A 13,234-nucleotide genomic window follows, 5' to 3' on the forward strand; every position below is an offset into this window, starting at 1 on the left:
TAGCTTATTAAAACAAATCACAACAGCAGCACGTTATTTTATAAACCCTGCACAAACAAAAGACAACTTAGCCCTTGCCTGCAAAACTACCTTACGAGAGCCTGGTATTTCATACAGGAGTTGAGAATAATTAAAACAAAACAAAACAGAAACAAAACCACACACACACACACACACAAAAAAACCCACCACAAAAACCCTAACACCACACATGGTAAAAGCTCAATTAATTGAAGAGAAGTCCTTAGAAAAAACAGTCCAACTACCAGAGAATAGTCCTCCTCGTGTCAGAACTCAAAGCCAGCAGCAGTGCTGGCAGCTCCCTTCAGTTGTCTGGTAACACACATAAAAAATACACATTGATTTAGTACAGTTAAAAGGTCGTGGCCTCAACAAACAGAAAATTCCATTTTTAGCACTGGAGTTTCACAAGGTATAAAAGAGCAGCAAAGAATTGGGATGGTGGAAGATGCTTAAAAACAACACAAACTCAAGGCAGGTGTGCCACGTTAAAAATAATTTCAGAATTTACCTGTTGTTTTTCTTGCATGAGCTGTTAGAAGGGTTAAACTCCACCTAACCTTTCTGTACTGTTTCCTGATGTACGTATTAAAAGTGGCTATAAAAGAGAAACATACACTTTTATGTTGCAATTCATTCCAAAAATTGCCTAAAAACAAAAAAATAAAAATCACAGCACTAACAAGACAAGCAGCTTCTGCAGCCCTTGACAGTCTGAATCCTTTTCCCCTCCCTTCCAGTCTCAGAAAAGCCGCTCATCCTGTCCTGCAACTGCAGCAGAAAGGACAACACTCTCTCTCTCGATTCACTACCCAGGCTGCTAACTGTACTCACACTCACGTCCACCACTTAATACTGCATCTTCCACTGCCTTCCAAAATACAGCTGGCCCCTGGAAAACGTTAAGATCTTGCTAAAACAGCAGAATCTTTCAGGTAGCGAATCTAGCTTAAATGGTTTTGTTTTCCAAGGGGAAAGTCTTGCCATTTCAGAAAAATTTAAGTTGTGGCTGGCAAATCAAAGCTCCATTTAAAACACAGAGAAGCTATCACAGCTGACAGGCTTTCCCATTTAAAGTAGTTTTGCAACATGAAGCCTCCAATGCTCAAAATGTAGAATTTCACGTATGTTAAATACGCCATCAAAAAAACCTCCATGTAGTTCTAGGCAATCATTCACAGTAAAAAATAAGAGGAACTCTTAGAAAAACACTTCAAAAAGAAAGTAAAACCTAGTTAAAATCTGACAGTAAAATTGACACGGGCAATTAACCACCTTGCAGTATCCACAGATGAACAATAAAAACCACTGAAACTGCACAAATTTACATACGAAAAATCTAAAACCAACTCTATTCTGCCTCCCATAAATCTTTTTACTGATACCTTTCGGCACTGGGAGTTATCCAGAACTACAGGTTTTCTCCGAAGAAGCTGAATCACATTCGAAATGTCTTAAAGTGAAGGGGAGAGGTGCGTTCGTTCCAACTCGCTCAGCGACGCCTTCTCCGTTCTCCTGGACCTGAGCTGCTACTTCATGCTCTTGCGCCAGAGGAAGGGCTGCCACCCCCGAGCACCGGAGCTATAGGTGGTTAGGTACTGTCCGCAGTGCTTCCTCCCTTGACCGATCCACACCTACATTCTGCAAATTTAAAGACAAAAAAAAAAAAAAAAAAAAAAAATTTAAAGCAAGGTGTCTCGTGGTCTGCTGTAGTTTTGCTTAGCACATGGCTATTACCAAGGCAAAAGGCAATTTGCAAATACACAAGGCAAAAGATGAGCAAGCTTTAATGCTTATTTCCTCAAAATGTTTTGTAAAACACAAGGAAAGGTCCCAGCCCGCGAGCAGAAGCCAAGCTTAGACCTCGTCCTGGCCGCTACACGCTTCGCAGAGCCCAAGTCCCTCAGACACCTAAAGCAGGCTCTCCACTGCCAGTGAAAAAGAACCTCTAAGACACATATTACACCAGGTCTAGTAGGACCATCAGTCTCTGTACATCATATGCAGGTCACAATGTTATGTTTTTTAGGACTTTCTTCCCTTGAACCACCGCTTTTAACCACATTTTTCTAATGCTTACAGTTCAAGAGAAAACAAAACCACACAGCAAAGGTCATAAACCACACAAGAACTGATAAAATCTGGAGGGAGGGAAGCCCATCTCTCCCCATTTCGAGCACACTCCAGGAAATGATTCCGTAACACCAACAGCTATAACGCTAATTCTGACCCTGTCTGTAAGCAGCGAAGTCCCTGAAAGGACTCTGAACAACTCCCTAAAGATCTGGTAACGTAAAAGTCTTCCCTAAAGAGCTAGAAACATAAAGTTTACATGCACTTCAGGATACACAGGCACGCTGGCAGATGTCACTCTGATCTCAGATGATGTTTCAGTGGCTTTATAACCACATTTAGTAACTTTTACTTCCAAAACAAGTCTTTTCAGTCCAACTCAAGGAAAGGAGAGCCCCACTAGCACACTGGGAAGCGGACTCTGGGCACATGCTCTCAGAGAGCACACGTACAACTCCACCAGTCAAAACGCATCAACTTGAACAGTCATTCCCCTCCCCAACCCCAGTTTCTAGGATTTTCAGCCACTTCGTATGAAAACAGGAGATACACAAGCAGTACTAGGTTTGATTTGCGGTTGAAGTGTGCCGACATCCCTTCTGCCCTTACCACTTCTCCCACGTTAGCGTCAGCCCTTTCCTTTCTCATCAGCCTTCAAGCCCTTGGGCAGATCACCCTGTTTTCCACCATAAACAGACCGCACCAAGGCTTCTGAGAACACACACACACAAATGCTGCTGGGCACAGTCATCCAAGTCCTGGGAATCTCTGTGCCCACCAGCACACTGCCCAACCCACTCCGACTTCTCTCTTTGAAGGAAAGAAAAACCACCACCCTATTTCAGAAAGAAGCATCTCTTCTGCAGCAAAGAACACGGCAAAAGCATCGGCATCTGCCTAAGAACGCGAGGACTTGGCGAAACAAGTCACACGCTGCGTGACCAAAATGGAGAGAAAAAAACACCACAAAACCTGCTGGCATTTGTTTCATTTGTTTGTATTTTTCTTAGCAACTGATGCAACATACCCAGAAATTCCTTGGGACTGCAGAGATGTCTCCACAGGCAATCCAAGAATGTTTGTTAAATTCTTTTAAACTGAGCATCTGCTGTTGATTCAAAGAAAATTAAATGGAGCATGAAATGGAGCATCAATATGCAGGAATCCAGAGGTACTGGAAGTTAGTCCACAAGCAGCAAGAACTAGATGGCTGTAATATGAAACTAAAAGGAAACAAGGTTGTCAGGACAAGGCAGAAGATACAGCTTATTTAAGTCAGGGAGAGGTATCAGATGAAAGCAGCGTCTTAGCAGCTCAGACAGACCCAAGAGGGAATATCAATATGTAGCCAACGAAGTTGAAAGCAGGAAGTCTGAGTAAATGTGATGGGGAAAAGGCTGTAGAAGCAAAGCACACTGAACTGTTACGCGGACGAAAGAGAACTCCATCTGGGATAAACACACCCTAGGGCTTATTAGACAAATGGAACACCTAACTGCAAGGCCAGATGAACTGAGGCTTATAAAGGGACTAATATCCTCATTAACAGTAAATGGATTCCTACTCCGAGGAATCATGTTAGATTAGATTACGGCGGCTGGCATTGCACCCACTTCCAGAACAGCCCTCAGCATTGAGAGAGGAGTGCTGCTGCTTAGAAAGATGACCGAGGTTCTAGCCTTGCTTTTGGGGCCAAAGGTGTCCCTGCAACTGTTCAGCACTGCCCTACCAAAGCACAGCTGGCCACAACCACCGTCCCGGGAACAGCACTACCACTGCTACGCACCAGCGGCAATGCGGTCTGGAGAGCCCGGGAAACACAGGAGTGGGAATAAAAACACCATGCTCCTTTTTTAAATACTATTTCTACCAAGGCATATGGGCACTCCCTTGGTCAGCCCGGGCAGGGGCTCGCTGCTCCTACGCCCACCCCCCGAGGAGGCTCAGCGGGGCAGGATCGGTCTCGCTCTGCCTCGCACAAGGGTCCATCTCACCCAGTCCTCTCCGGGAAGACTCACGCAGATTAACTCTAACACACTTTCATACCACTGTTCCTCCTCTCCTCATTACACTCACCCCTGCTTTGTGCCTTTTCCTCCCCCCCCACAGAGCTGACTCTCTCCAGAAAGAGTGTGCTACAGGTTTCCGAATAGGACAGAATCTGCCATTTCATTTTTTATTTTCATTAGCTACATGCGCTCTTCACAGCAAAACAGCAAGATTTTGCAAGAAGACTCCTCTAGGGAAGAGGGCTCTGAAGGACACAGGAGCCACAAAGACAGCCGAGGCAGATGCAGTTAATAAGGACCCTGCACAGTTGAACAACCAGTACAGGCATAAAGAGAGAAACAAACAGCACAATATAAACTATGCAACACTCCTATCCACCAGCCTTCCCTCAGCAAGCTGTGCCCCAAACTGTCGCTGCCGCGTCCCGCCCAGCATCAGGCCTTGCTTTTACTAAGAAAATCAGCCAGAGAGGACTCTTAAGCAATCCCGCCCTAATACGAGACCCCTTACGAGTGCAAAACTGCTGTTAAATATCCACTCCGCTCCGTTGCACCCCTCAGCACAGTGAGCGCTGTGCTGAGCAAAGGCAACAACAGCAGCAGCAGCCGCCCCAGGAAATCAGGCTGGCAGCAGCTGGCAGGGATGGAGGGTCCTGAGCGCTTCTGCCGCTTCCCCTCCCTCCCCAACTTCCGCTGGCCACGCAGCAGGCGAGCCCGGCCTTCCTCTCCGGCCAAGTTCCTGCCCCTTCCATCTTCCCCCTCCATTTCCTCCACCAGCCCAAGCTATAAACCTCTGTAAACTTCAGTGCAATTTTAGAAGTGCAGACATGCAACATGTTTTTCCAAAATCCCAGTTTTGGAAAAACATACCACCTGAAAAGCCTAACAGATAAAAGCGTTCCATGCCACACCACTCTTGCTTACTTTCAGAACTAAAAGACCCCCTCAGAAAACGGTTCCAGGACTCGGTGATTTCCTGCCCTCCTTCCCAGACCCAGCGCTACCTAAACAAAGCTGCTTCAACGGCACAGATGCTTCCCGCTGCTTCGCTTTGCCCACCGTAACCTGTGGGCAGAAAAAGGAGCCAAGACATGGCACCGCGTCTCAAACAAGCTGCAGTCTTCTCCAGCCCGTGAAAGGATTTTCTGTAATTCAGGATGCATACCCTGCTGGTTTGAGATGCTGCACATACTGGAGTCACAACCCAGCTACAAAATCATCAGGCTAACTCTGCTTCCACCTCTGCAACGGTCAACACTGCTTGTTGTAGCCTAGATAAAATCTGGGTACAAAACATACGGAGTAGAGCTGCAAACACTCAATCACCCACGTCCACACAAGAAGCAGGAAAAGAGGAAATCTAAAATCACTTCTGCCGGCGGGCAAACCCTAAAGCCTAGTTAATGCAGAACAGCTGTTCAGAAAAGTCATATATTAAAACCCACTTATACACATTCCTGTACCTTGCGTAATTGTTCTGGAACAAAATGAAAACCTACTACCTCTTCAAACAGCACATCATTAATTAGCACATCTAGAGAGCTAGTGCTATAGATCAGGAGGATTAAGGTTTTACAGTAACTATGGATTGTTATTTTATGCTACATAGCAGTCCAATCACTCCCAAGGGCACTGAAACAGATAATACTTGTGCCTAGAAAGCAAACTCCAACTTTTTCTTATCTCCCATAGGATGTCATGTTTCATGGCTTGCATAAACACACTGCAACTAACATTAAATGATTGCTGGCTGTTACAATAAAACTTAATGCTGGAGGATTTTTAGTTTATAGCAATTTACAAAAACAGCCGATCAATGTTTGATAACTCATCCACAATGAATTAATCAGTGCAATACAGTTTTATTGTGATTTGATCATTTTTTCAAAGTCATGCACTGTACAAACATTTGGTTTAGGTCTTGGGTTGGGGTGGGGCTTTTATTTCAAAGTGATTGGAATGATTAGTTTTTCAATATATTTTTGAAGTAGTAGGATGAAAACAGCACCCCAAGTTCGATAGTTGATCAGCACACAGGATTCACTGATGAGCAGGGACTGTTACAAGAGCGTCCTCGGGAGGTCTGGAAATGTCTACATTCTGTGTAATAATAAAAATACAGAGGAGAACATTTATCATGCAGTAGTAAGGGCAACAAAAATACCAACCAGATTCCTTCACAAGTACACAGCTGCATTTACTTAAAAGCAGAGATTTTTCTTACACCACCCCCCCCCCCAAGAATGCAGCAGACTTACAGCTGGTTGCTGTCCCAGAACTACGGAAAACATATTTACAGTAATTGCTGATCCCATGCTGATAATATTACCAAAAGCTCGAGTCACTCATGTTTAGGAAGCCTTTTACAGGCCCAAGCAGGAATCCACTTAAACACTTGTATGTGTTTCAGCACATACCCATCTACCCATCTGGCAACTTTCAGTACTTTGTTGAACTGTGCCATATACTTTCCCAAGGCAAGTCTTTAACGTTTGTGTTATAGGCAGTGTACTACTCTTGACAAAACAGAAAAATCTTTTCCCAGACACCTTAACCATTCAAGATCGATCACACCAACTAGGTATCACCTCATTTTGCAGGGGCTGTAGAAAGAAAAAATTACATTCAACGCAGCAAATCATTCAAAACCAAACGAAACCAAACCTCTAAGGCAGCCAAACACTCACGCTAGGAAGCACGGCTCTGAGTGCAGCTGTGCAGAACCAGGCTCAGGAATCAATGCCTGCCATGGTACCACCTCATGCAAGTCCCAAACACCGTGCAATCAGTATTCTCCCTTCCACCAAGCAAGCAGGCTATGTTCTGAACTTCCTTCCAAGGTCTTGATCTAAGATTTGTCACATTTTAGGCCAAATCATTGCCTACTCTTCAAACTTCATGCTGACGGGCTTCATGAGTCTTACTTGTTTTACATTGTGGTAAGCAAATTCAGCTTTCAGTTAACAGCGCTCTCCCCTTCACCCCACAAAATGAAAAAGGAGATCTGGATCCCTTGCTACCAGTGCTCTCCCTATCTGTCATTCAGAAAGACAGACGTGCAAAGTAGGCATTTTACCCCAGTGCTTGTTTTCTGTCTCAAAGAGGCGATCCAAGCAACAGCTAGAAACTCCCCTGAATTATTTTCAGTAAAAAGACTATAGACTCCTTCATTGGAAAAGGTCAGGAACTTAAGCCACTACAATGCTGACAGACACAAGGCTTCAATCCACTTCAGAGAAATCATCACCAAACAATGAAGTTTACACATGCTGTAAATAAACACTGTAGTGCTTTGCCTGCATTTCTGCAATGTGAAAATAGATGCTTTCAGCCAAAGCCAAAAAGGATTGTCTGCACTCTTCTCAAACAAGGACTACCAATTACTTGTGGGGGCACTGAACAGCATACTGGCCAAGTCTTAATGAAACAGTTTCATTGTTTAACAATGTTGTTATTTGTGATGCTGTATTTAATTAAATGCTTTGACTTCAATAGACTAGTTGAAAATTTAATTTTACAGAAGTAATTAACATTTTCGTAGGTGATGTAAATGAAAGCTTTTGAAATTTCCGTAGTCCTCTGAGCAGCATTTAAATGCAAACAGGATCAACTTAGTCCTTCACTGAGCCCTACTAAATGAACAGCGTTTGCATCACCCATACTTCACTGCTTTGGGTTTCTTTGGTGGCAGAGGAAGATAAGTGTTTGGGGGTTTTTAATAAAAATGCCTCTGCTCCTTTTTTTCTTTTTTAAAATTCATTAACTAAATTCATTTCTGTTCTAAACAAACAGCTTTGTGTCTTTGAGTCCACTGCAATGCAACTGGATCTGCATGATCCTCTGCATGCACCTGAAATACAGCCACTCAACACCAATGTCAGTATGGCCACATCACTTGCTAGACCTTTTCAGAGCCACTTGGTGATTCAGGCAGAGCTTTCTCCCTCAAAATAAACACCTTCAGTTAGAGAAGTCGTTATTTCCAACAGCAATTCCCAAGACACTTTAGCAAGCTGTAAATTCAGCACCAATATTTTATCAGCCAAACTAAAGATGTTCAGTTGATCTACCTTCTTTAACACAGATAACCTAACACCTGCTCTAAGACATCCTCATCTATTTTCACCATGCTTCTCCAACACTTTTTAGGCACTGCGAAAGCAGAATGGATTTCCTAAAACTAACAAAATGAACACAGATACAAAAGTGGTAAAGCAGAACGACAAAGGAGAAATGGGAACAGAGAGGAAATACACAATACAACTACCTAACAGAAAACGTCTTGGCTATGAATGACCAAAAGTCAGTTATTTTCAGAACTCAGAATATACAAGTCATGAAGACAACACTTCTTTGCAGACCTCCAGCATGAATCCCGCACAACCGCCACAAACGTGGCATGAAAGTCAAGGTCAGGCATTTTGTGTTACATACCTTACCGAATACACACTTATAAACACACATCACTACATTCCTTTTCACCACAAACCACTGTTCTGAAAACCACCTCAAACAGCCCTTTTTTCTCACGTTATCAAACTGACTTCTAATTCACTGGTAGGCATGGCTCATAACCTCAGCAAGGAATCAGTGCCGTACCTAGCAGCATTAGCATGAGGATCTGCAAGGGAACCAGAAATTTTCAATCATGACACATTTTACGTAACTTTCATAATGCAGCACAGGAAGAGCTTTGCGCGAGCAGCAGAATCAGCCTAAGCTCATGTCAACGTTAAGGAGCAGACGGAACCGTGTGCCTGACAGAGAGAGACTACCGAAGCCGCCGTGGACTGACATCTTATCTCCACTTACATTTTACAAATACATCCAATTTCTTTTTCCCCAGTTGTCCTGTTGTATCCAGAGACCTAGTCTTCCTCTCCACCTTTGGCTTAAAACACAGGTGGCATCATCAATTCGTCTTTTTCATACAGCAATGACCGCAGTGATGGAAAAGCTGATGATTTCATTATTTACTCTCTCTAAAATAAGCGTGGCATTCATAACAATGTACTTTTTGACTACACCCTACTTCTGCTGAATGACAAAGCCTGGAAGAACTTTATACAGCTTTTAGATTGATACCATATCCTCAAATTCTCATTCATTTTTTGATGATAAACTACTCCAGCTAGAGCTCATATGCAAGATAAATTTGCTCAATAAAAAGGACTCCCCCCCCAACAGCAAACTGGTAGTAAAGCTTGATCTGCAAAATTAGATACGCTCAGCTCAAATAATTTCTAACCACAAGGACAAAGGAAATCAGCTCAGATAGTACGTTACGTCAAGTTCTCTCATCTAAAAAACGTTCTTACCTCTGGTTTATCTCTGTGTGTGTTTACAGCTTCAACATTCAGGAAGATAGATTCTACTTTACACCCTGTTGATAGAAAACACATTTTTAGAATTGGTCTGCTTTAAAAACGAATTCATAGTTGTTGTGGTGTGAAGAAAACCAGCTCTATCCTGGCTGAAACCAGGAAAATAGTAAAGATGCAATACAATTTTGAATGGGTGAAGCTTCATCACTTTTCCTTTCTGATTTGTACTAGAATCTTCCAAATTCTGAATAGCTAAAGCTATTGGAATGAATCTATTCCACCAGGACTAATATAATTTCCAACCTGATAATCCATATCCTGTTCTCACCTTATCTTTATCATTTTCTTTGAAACAAATTCCCATTTTTAAACATACACGAACAACATTCAGTCAGAAAGTTCCTATGTGTAACTTCTTGGGTTTTTTAAACCAATTCTTAGAATTTCATTGTAATGCAGAAGATAAATGTTCCTCTCATTTTTTTAAAACATGAAAATGATTATGAGAAGGTACACTGTGTTGTTAGCAACCCCCATTCCTCTACACATGCAAAACACCCAGCTAAATGGAACTTTAAAGTTGACTTCTGAAAAGGAACTTCTCTTCACCCAAAAATGGAAAACTCCAGAGAAGTAAGGAGTAGTTGTCTCTTCTGACTTTAGTTTTTCTTAGGTAGTATAAACTGACGCACTTAAGAGAATTAGTTGCTCAATACACTGAGGCCACGCCATTTTAATCAACATCAAGCTGCCAAACACTGCCTCACCTCACATGAACATTACTTTTATAAGCTAGCATACCCTACACAACATTCATGAATAGTCAAATTCCTCTGACCTACCACAGAGTCCATCTTCTATCACACATAATTTTTCAGATTTTTCTGCTCACTTATTTCCTAAAGTCACAACACCCTCCATAGCATTACCACATGCCAGATAAAAGTGATTTTAGCCTTTCCATTGAAAACCACTGCACTTTCAAAAAAAAACCCCAAAAATATAAATTAATAGGGCACATATTTGGCTTTCCTCAGGGCAGCCTTTTCAAAGAAACCCCATTTGTCATGAACACTGTGAGCACACGCTGCAGGAGGGCCAGCACTCAGCAAAACAGTCAACAAGAAAACAGATTTTAAGGGGGAACAGCACACATCTCCCACTAGAACAGCACGCTTGTCATCCCTCTGCTCACAGACCCATTGCGACGCCTGACGCCAAGCAAAAGCAAGCTCTGATCCCTGATGCTGGCCACTACTGAGGAGGACTGGTTACAGAGCAGACGCGCTTCCACACAGACCTCTCGGTCCGTACCGCTAGCTGAGTTTAAGACACACCCCCCCCACAAAATTATAGTATGGAAAGCTTTAAACATAAAGGGACCCAACTTACTCCACTATTAATTGCAATGTGCGTATTCCCAACTCATTTTTAGTGACTATGTGCACGTCCTGAAGCTGCATCTTGCTGTAGGCATCTCTCCTGCGCGCTCCCACACAGACCACTGATACACTGGATTGTTGGGTAAAAGTCTCATTTATCCCAATCCAACTGTCAGGCCATAACAGATGTTCCTCTACTAAAGATCAGACGTGTAAGGTGGGAATGACGCAAGCTTCAAACGCTAGAAAGAGCAAACCCCTACGGGAGGTGTTACCCCAGAACAGGATTAGCTGTAAGGTATTAAACACACCATGTTTGATCCTGCATCCTGCCTCACTGGAGCCAAGTGACACATCAGCTTGAAATAATGCTATAGAATACTAGTTTATAAATAGTTTACATTTTCAGATGGTCAAATTCCAAGAAGTAGGTCGACTGAAATGTGCTAATCAGACATACGTATCGAACACTTTAAAAAAGAACCATGGCATTTCTTTCACTGAAGTCAAAAGGACAGGGATGGTATTTCATACCACTCTTTTCCCCTTCCTCATTTAGTAGGTGAGTAAACACTGCAAACATCCAGGCTCTCTTTAAATTTATGAACACTCAACCTCCCACTTAAAAAAAAAAACAAAGAAACAAAAAAAAAAAAAACCACCACACCCCCACCCCGAAACAAAAACCTCTCTGTGGAAACAGGCTGAGACTAGCAACTCAAGAGAATCCATTTTCCAAAAACTGACTTTTTAACAACAACAACAATAGAAGTTTTAGCTGTTTTAAATCTCTATTTTCAACACTCCAGCTTGTCATGCAAGGCTAGGAACGCCAGATGTCACCAAAGCATAGACGGTTACTGCTTACTGTAGGACGTCACTGCAATTAAATGACAAAATCTCTTGAGATTTCGCAGCTATCTACTTCGTCTCAACTTTATTTGAAACGTAACAAAAAAAGAAAGTGCAGGTCTAGACTGCTATTTTTCAAAGCTGATAATCAAAGACAGCTTTGCATTTCCGATTAATAACTTGACTACCATTTTTTGGCAAGTCATTTCCTGGTAAGCGGTGCAGATAGTTCTCTTTGTCTATAAATAATCTTCTGAAGTGTCATGAGGTATCAGAAGATATAATTAAGTCATCACTTAAAGAAAATTAACAGCAGGCACGTGTTAAGCTGAGGTTGAAACACACACAAAACTTAATTAGCAATCAGCCTAAAAGCCAAGTAGTACATGCTGCAACCCATACACACACTGTACAAGCTAGCAGCAAATCTCAGTTAAAGCCCCTGAGCTACACACTGATAATAGCTGCTGACAAACATGTGCCAACAAGGTAAGTTCATGTGGTAGCGTGAAGGTCCCCAAAAAAATACTTCAGGAGAAGAGAACAAAGTTATTTAAGGGTAAGAGGAACATCCTTTGTAAGATGATAAACCTACATAAACGACGGTTTGCCTGTCTTCTAAAAAGCAATACCCTCAATAAAAAACGAAATTTTACTCTATCAGACACATGTAAATGGCATGGGTTTTCCAGAGGAATTAGTGAAATAGAGCACCAAAGATGAGCAAATATTAACCAAAGGATTCACTGACTCTAACAAAGCTGTACAGGCATACATGCAATGTCAAACCTAATTGTTCAATTCTCTTTTAAAGCAAAATAAATTAAAAATGTGTTTTAATTTAAATGTTTCACAAACTTTACTGATGACACAGAAAGTATAGTTAAGACTTATATATACTTAATACTACTCACCATAAGCCACTGGGGTTAACTTTAAGACAGTATGCAGCGGGCACTTCAGGTAAGGCAGTTGTTCTGAGAAATTGAACAAGTTACGTATCAAATACAGATTACAAGAACACTAACTTTTCTATTACATTACAGGTCAACCACTTAAAAGCCTTTTTTTTCCTGAGAGTATATCTGTTTTCTTTCCTAGCATGCAACAGAGATGCTATTCAAACAGAGCAGAAAAGCAAACATTACAGCATTTCAGGTGAGGAGCAGCTCAATAAAACCAAGTTTCACATGTGGGTCAAACAAAAAATTACCCTTGCATACTTGCCTAGCACAACCACCCCCTGATGATGAACGAGATTTTTAGAACCTACTGTTTGGAAGCTTAATTAGTAATTTTTCAAAAAACAGACTATTTGTAATGTATCAAGGAAGACTCACCTGCAGGCTTGTCAAGAAAATATGCAAGCAAACAGCGCATGACAGCTTGGTGACATATGACAAGCACATTTTCCTGCCTTTCAAGTTCCATAATTACCGGCTCCAGTCTCTGAACAAGATCTTCATAGGACTAAGTGGGGAGGAGAAATGCACAGCACATTAAAACGGGAAAACTCTTTGGACAGTGTATGGCTACAGAGTGGATCTTACTTTCCTACTAGTCATCTTCTAAA

At 42.1% G+C, this 13,234-nt stretch overlaps 1 protein-coding gene across 4 annotated transcripts in view; it reads right to left on the reverse strand.

Annotated features, from left to right (window-relative positions):
* Window positions 1-6,143: 6,143 nt before the first annotated feature.
* Window positions 6,144-13,234, reverse strand: part of LOC309408810 (6-phosphofructo-2-kinase/fructose-2,6-bisphosphatase 4) — a gene marked incomplete at both ends in the record, with an annotated part of 29,875 nt that continues 22,784 nt past the window's right edge. For all 4 annotated transcript variants that reach the window (XM_082004781.1, XM_082004782.1, XM_082004780.1 and 1 more), the window contains 4 exons: window positions 6,144-6,203; window positions 9,422-9,486; window positions 12,576-12,638; window positions 13,002-13,131. In XM_082004781.1, coding sequence (XP_081860907.1) covers window positions 6,144-6,203; window positions 9,422-9,486; window positions 12,576-12,638; window positions 13,002-13,131 — 318 coding nt within the window. The remainder of the gene's footprint in view (window positions 6,204-9,421; window positions 9,487-12,575; window positions 12,639-13,001; window positions 13,132-13,234) is intronic.

The sequence above is a fragment of the Phaethon aethereus genome (assembly GCF_964289735.1).
Source record: "Phaethon aethereus genome assembly, chromosome: 11".
Taxonomy (NCBI): domain Eukaryota; kingdom Metazoa; phylum Chordata; class Aves; order Phaethontiformes; family Phaethontidae; genus Phaethon; species Phaethon aethereus.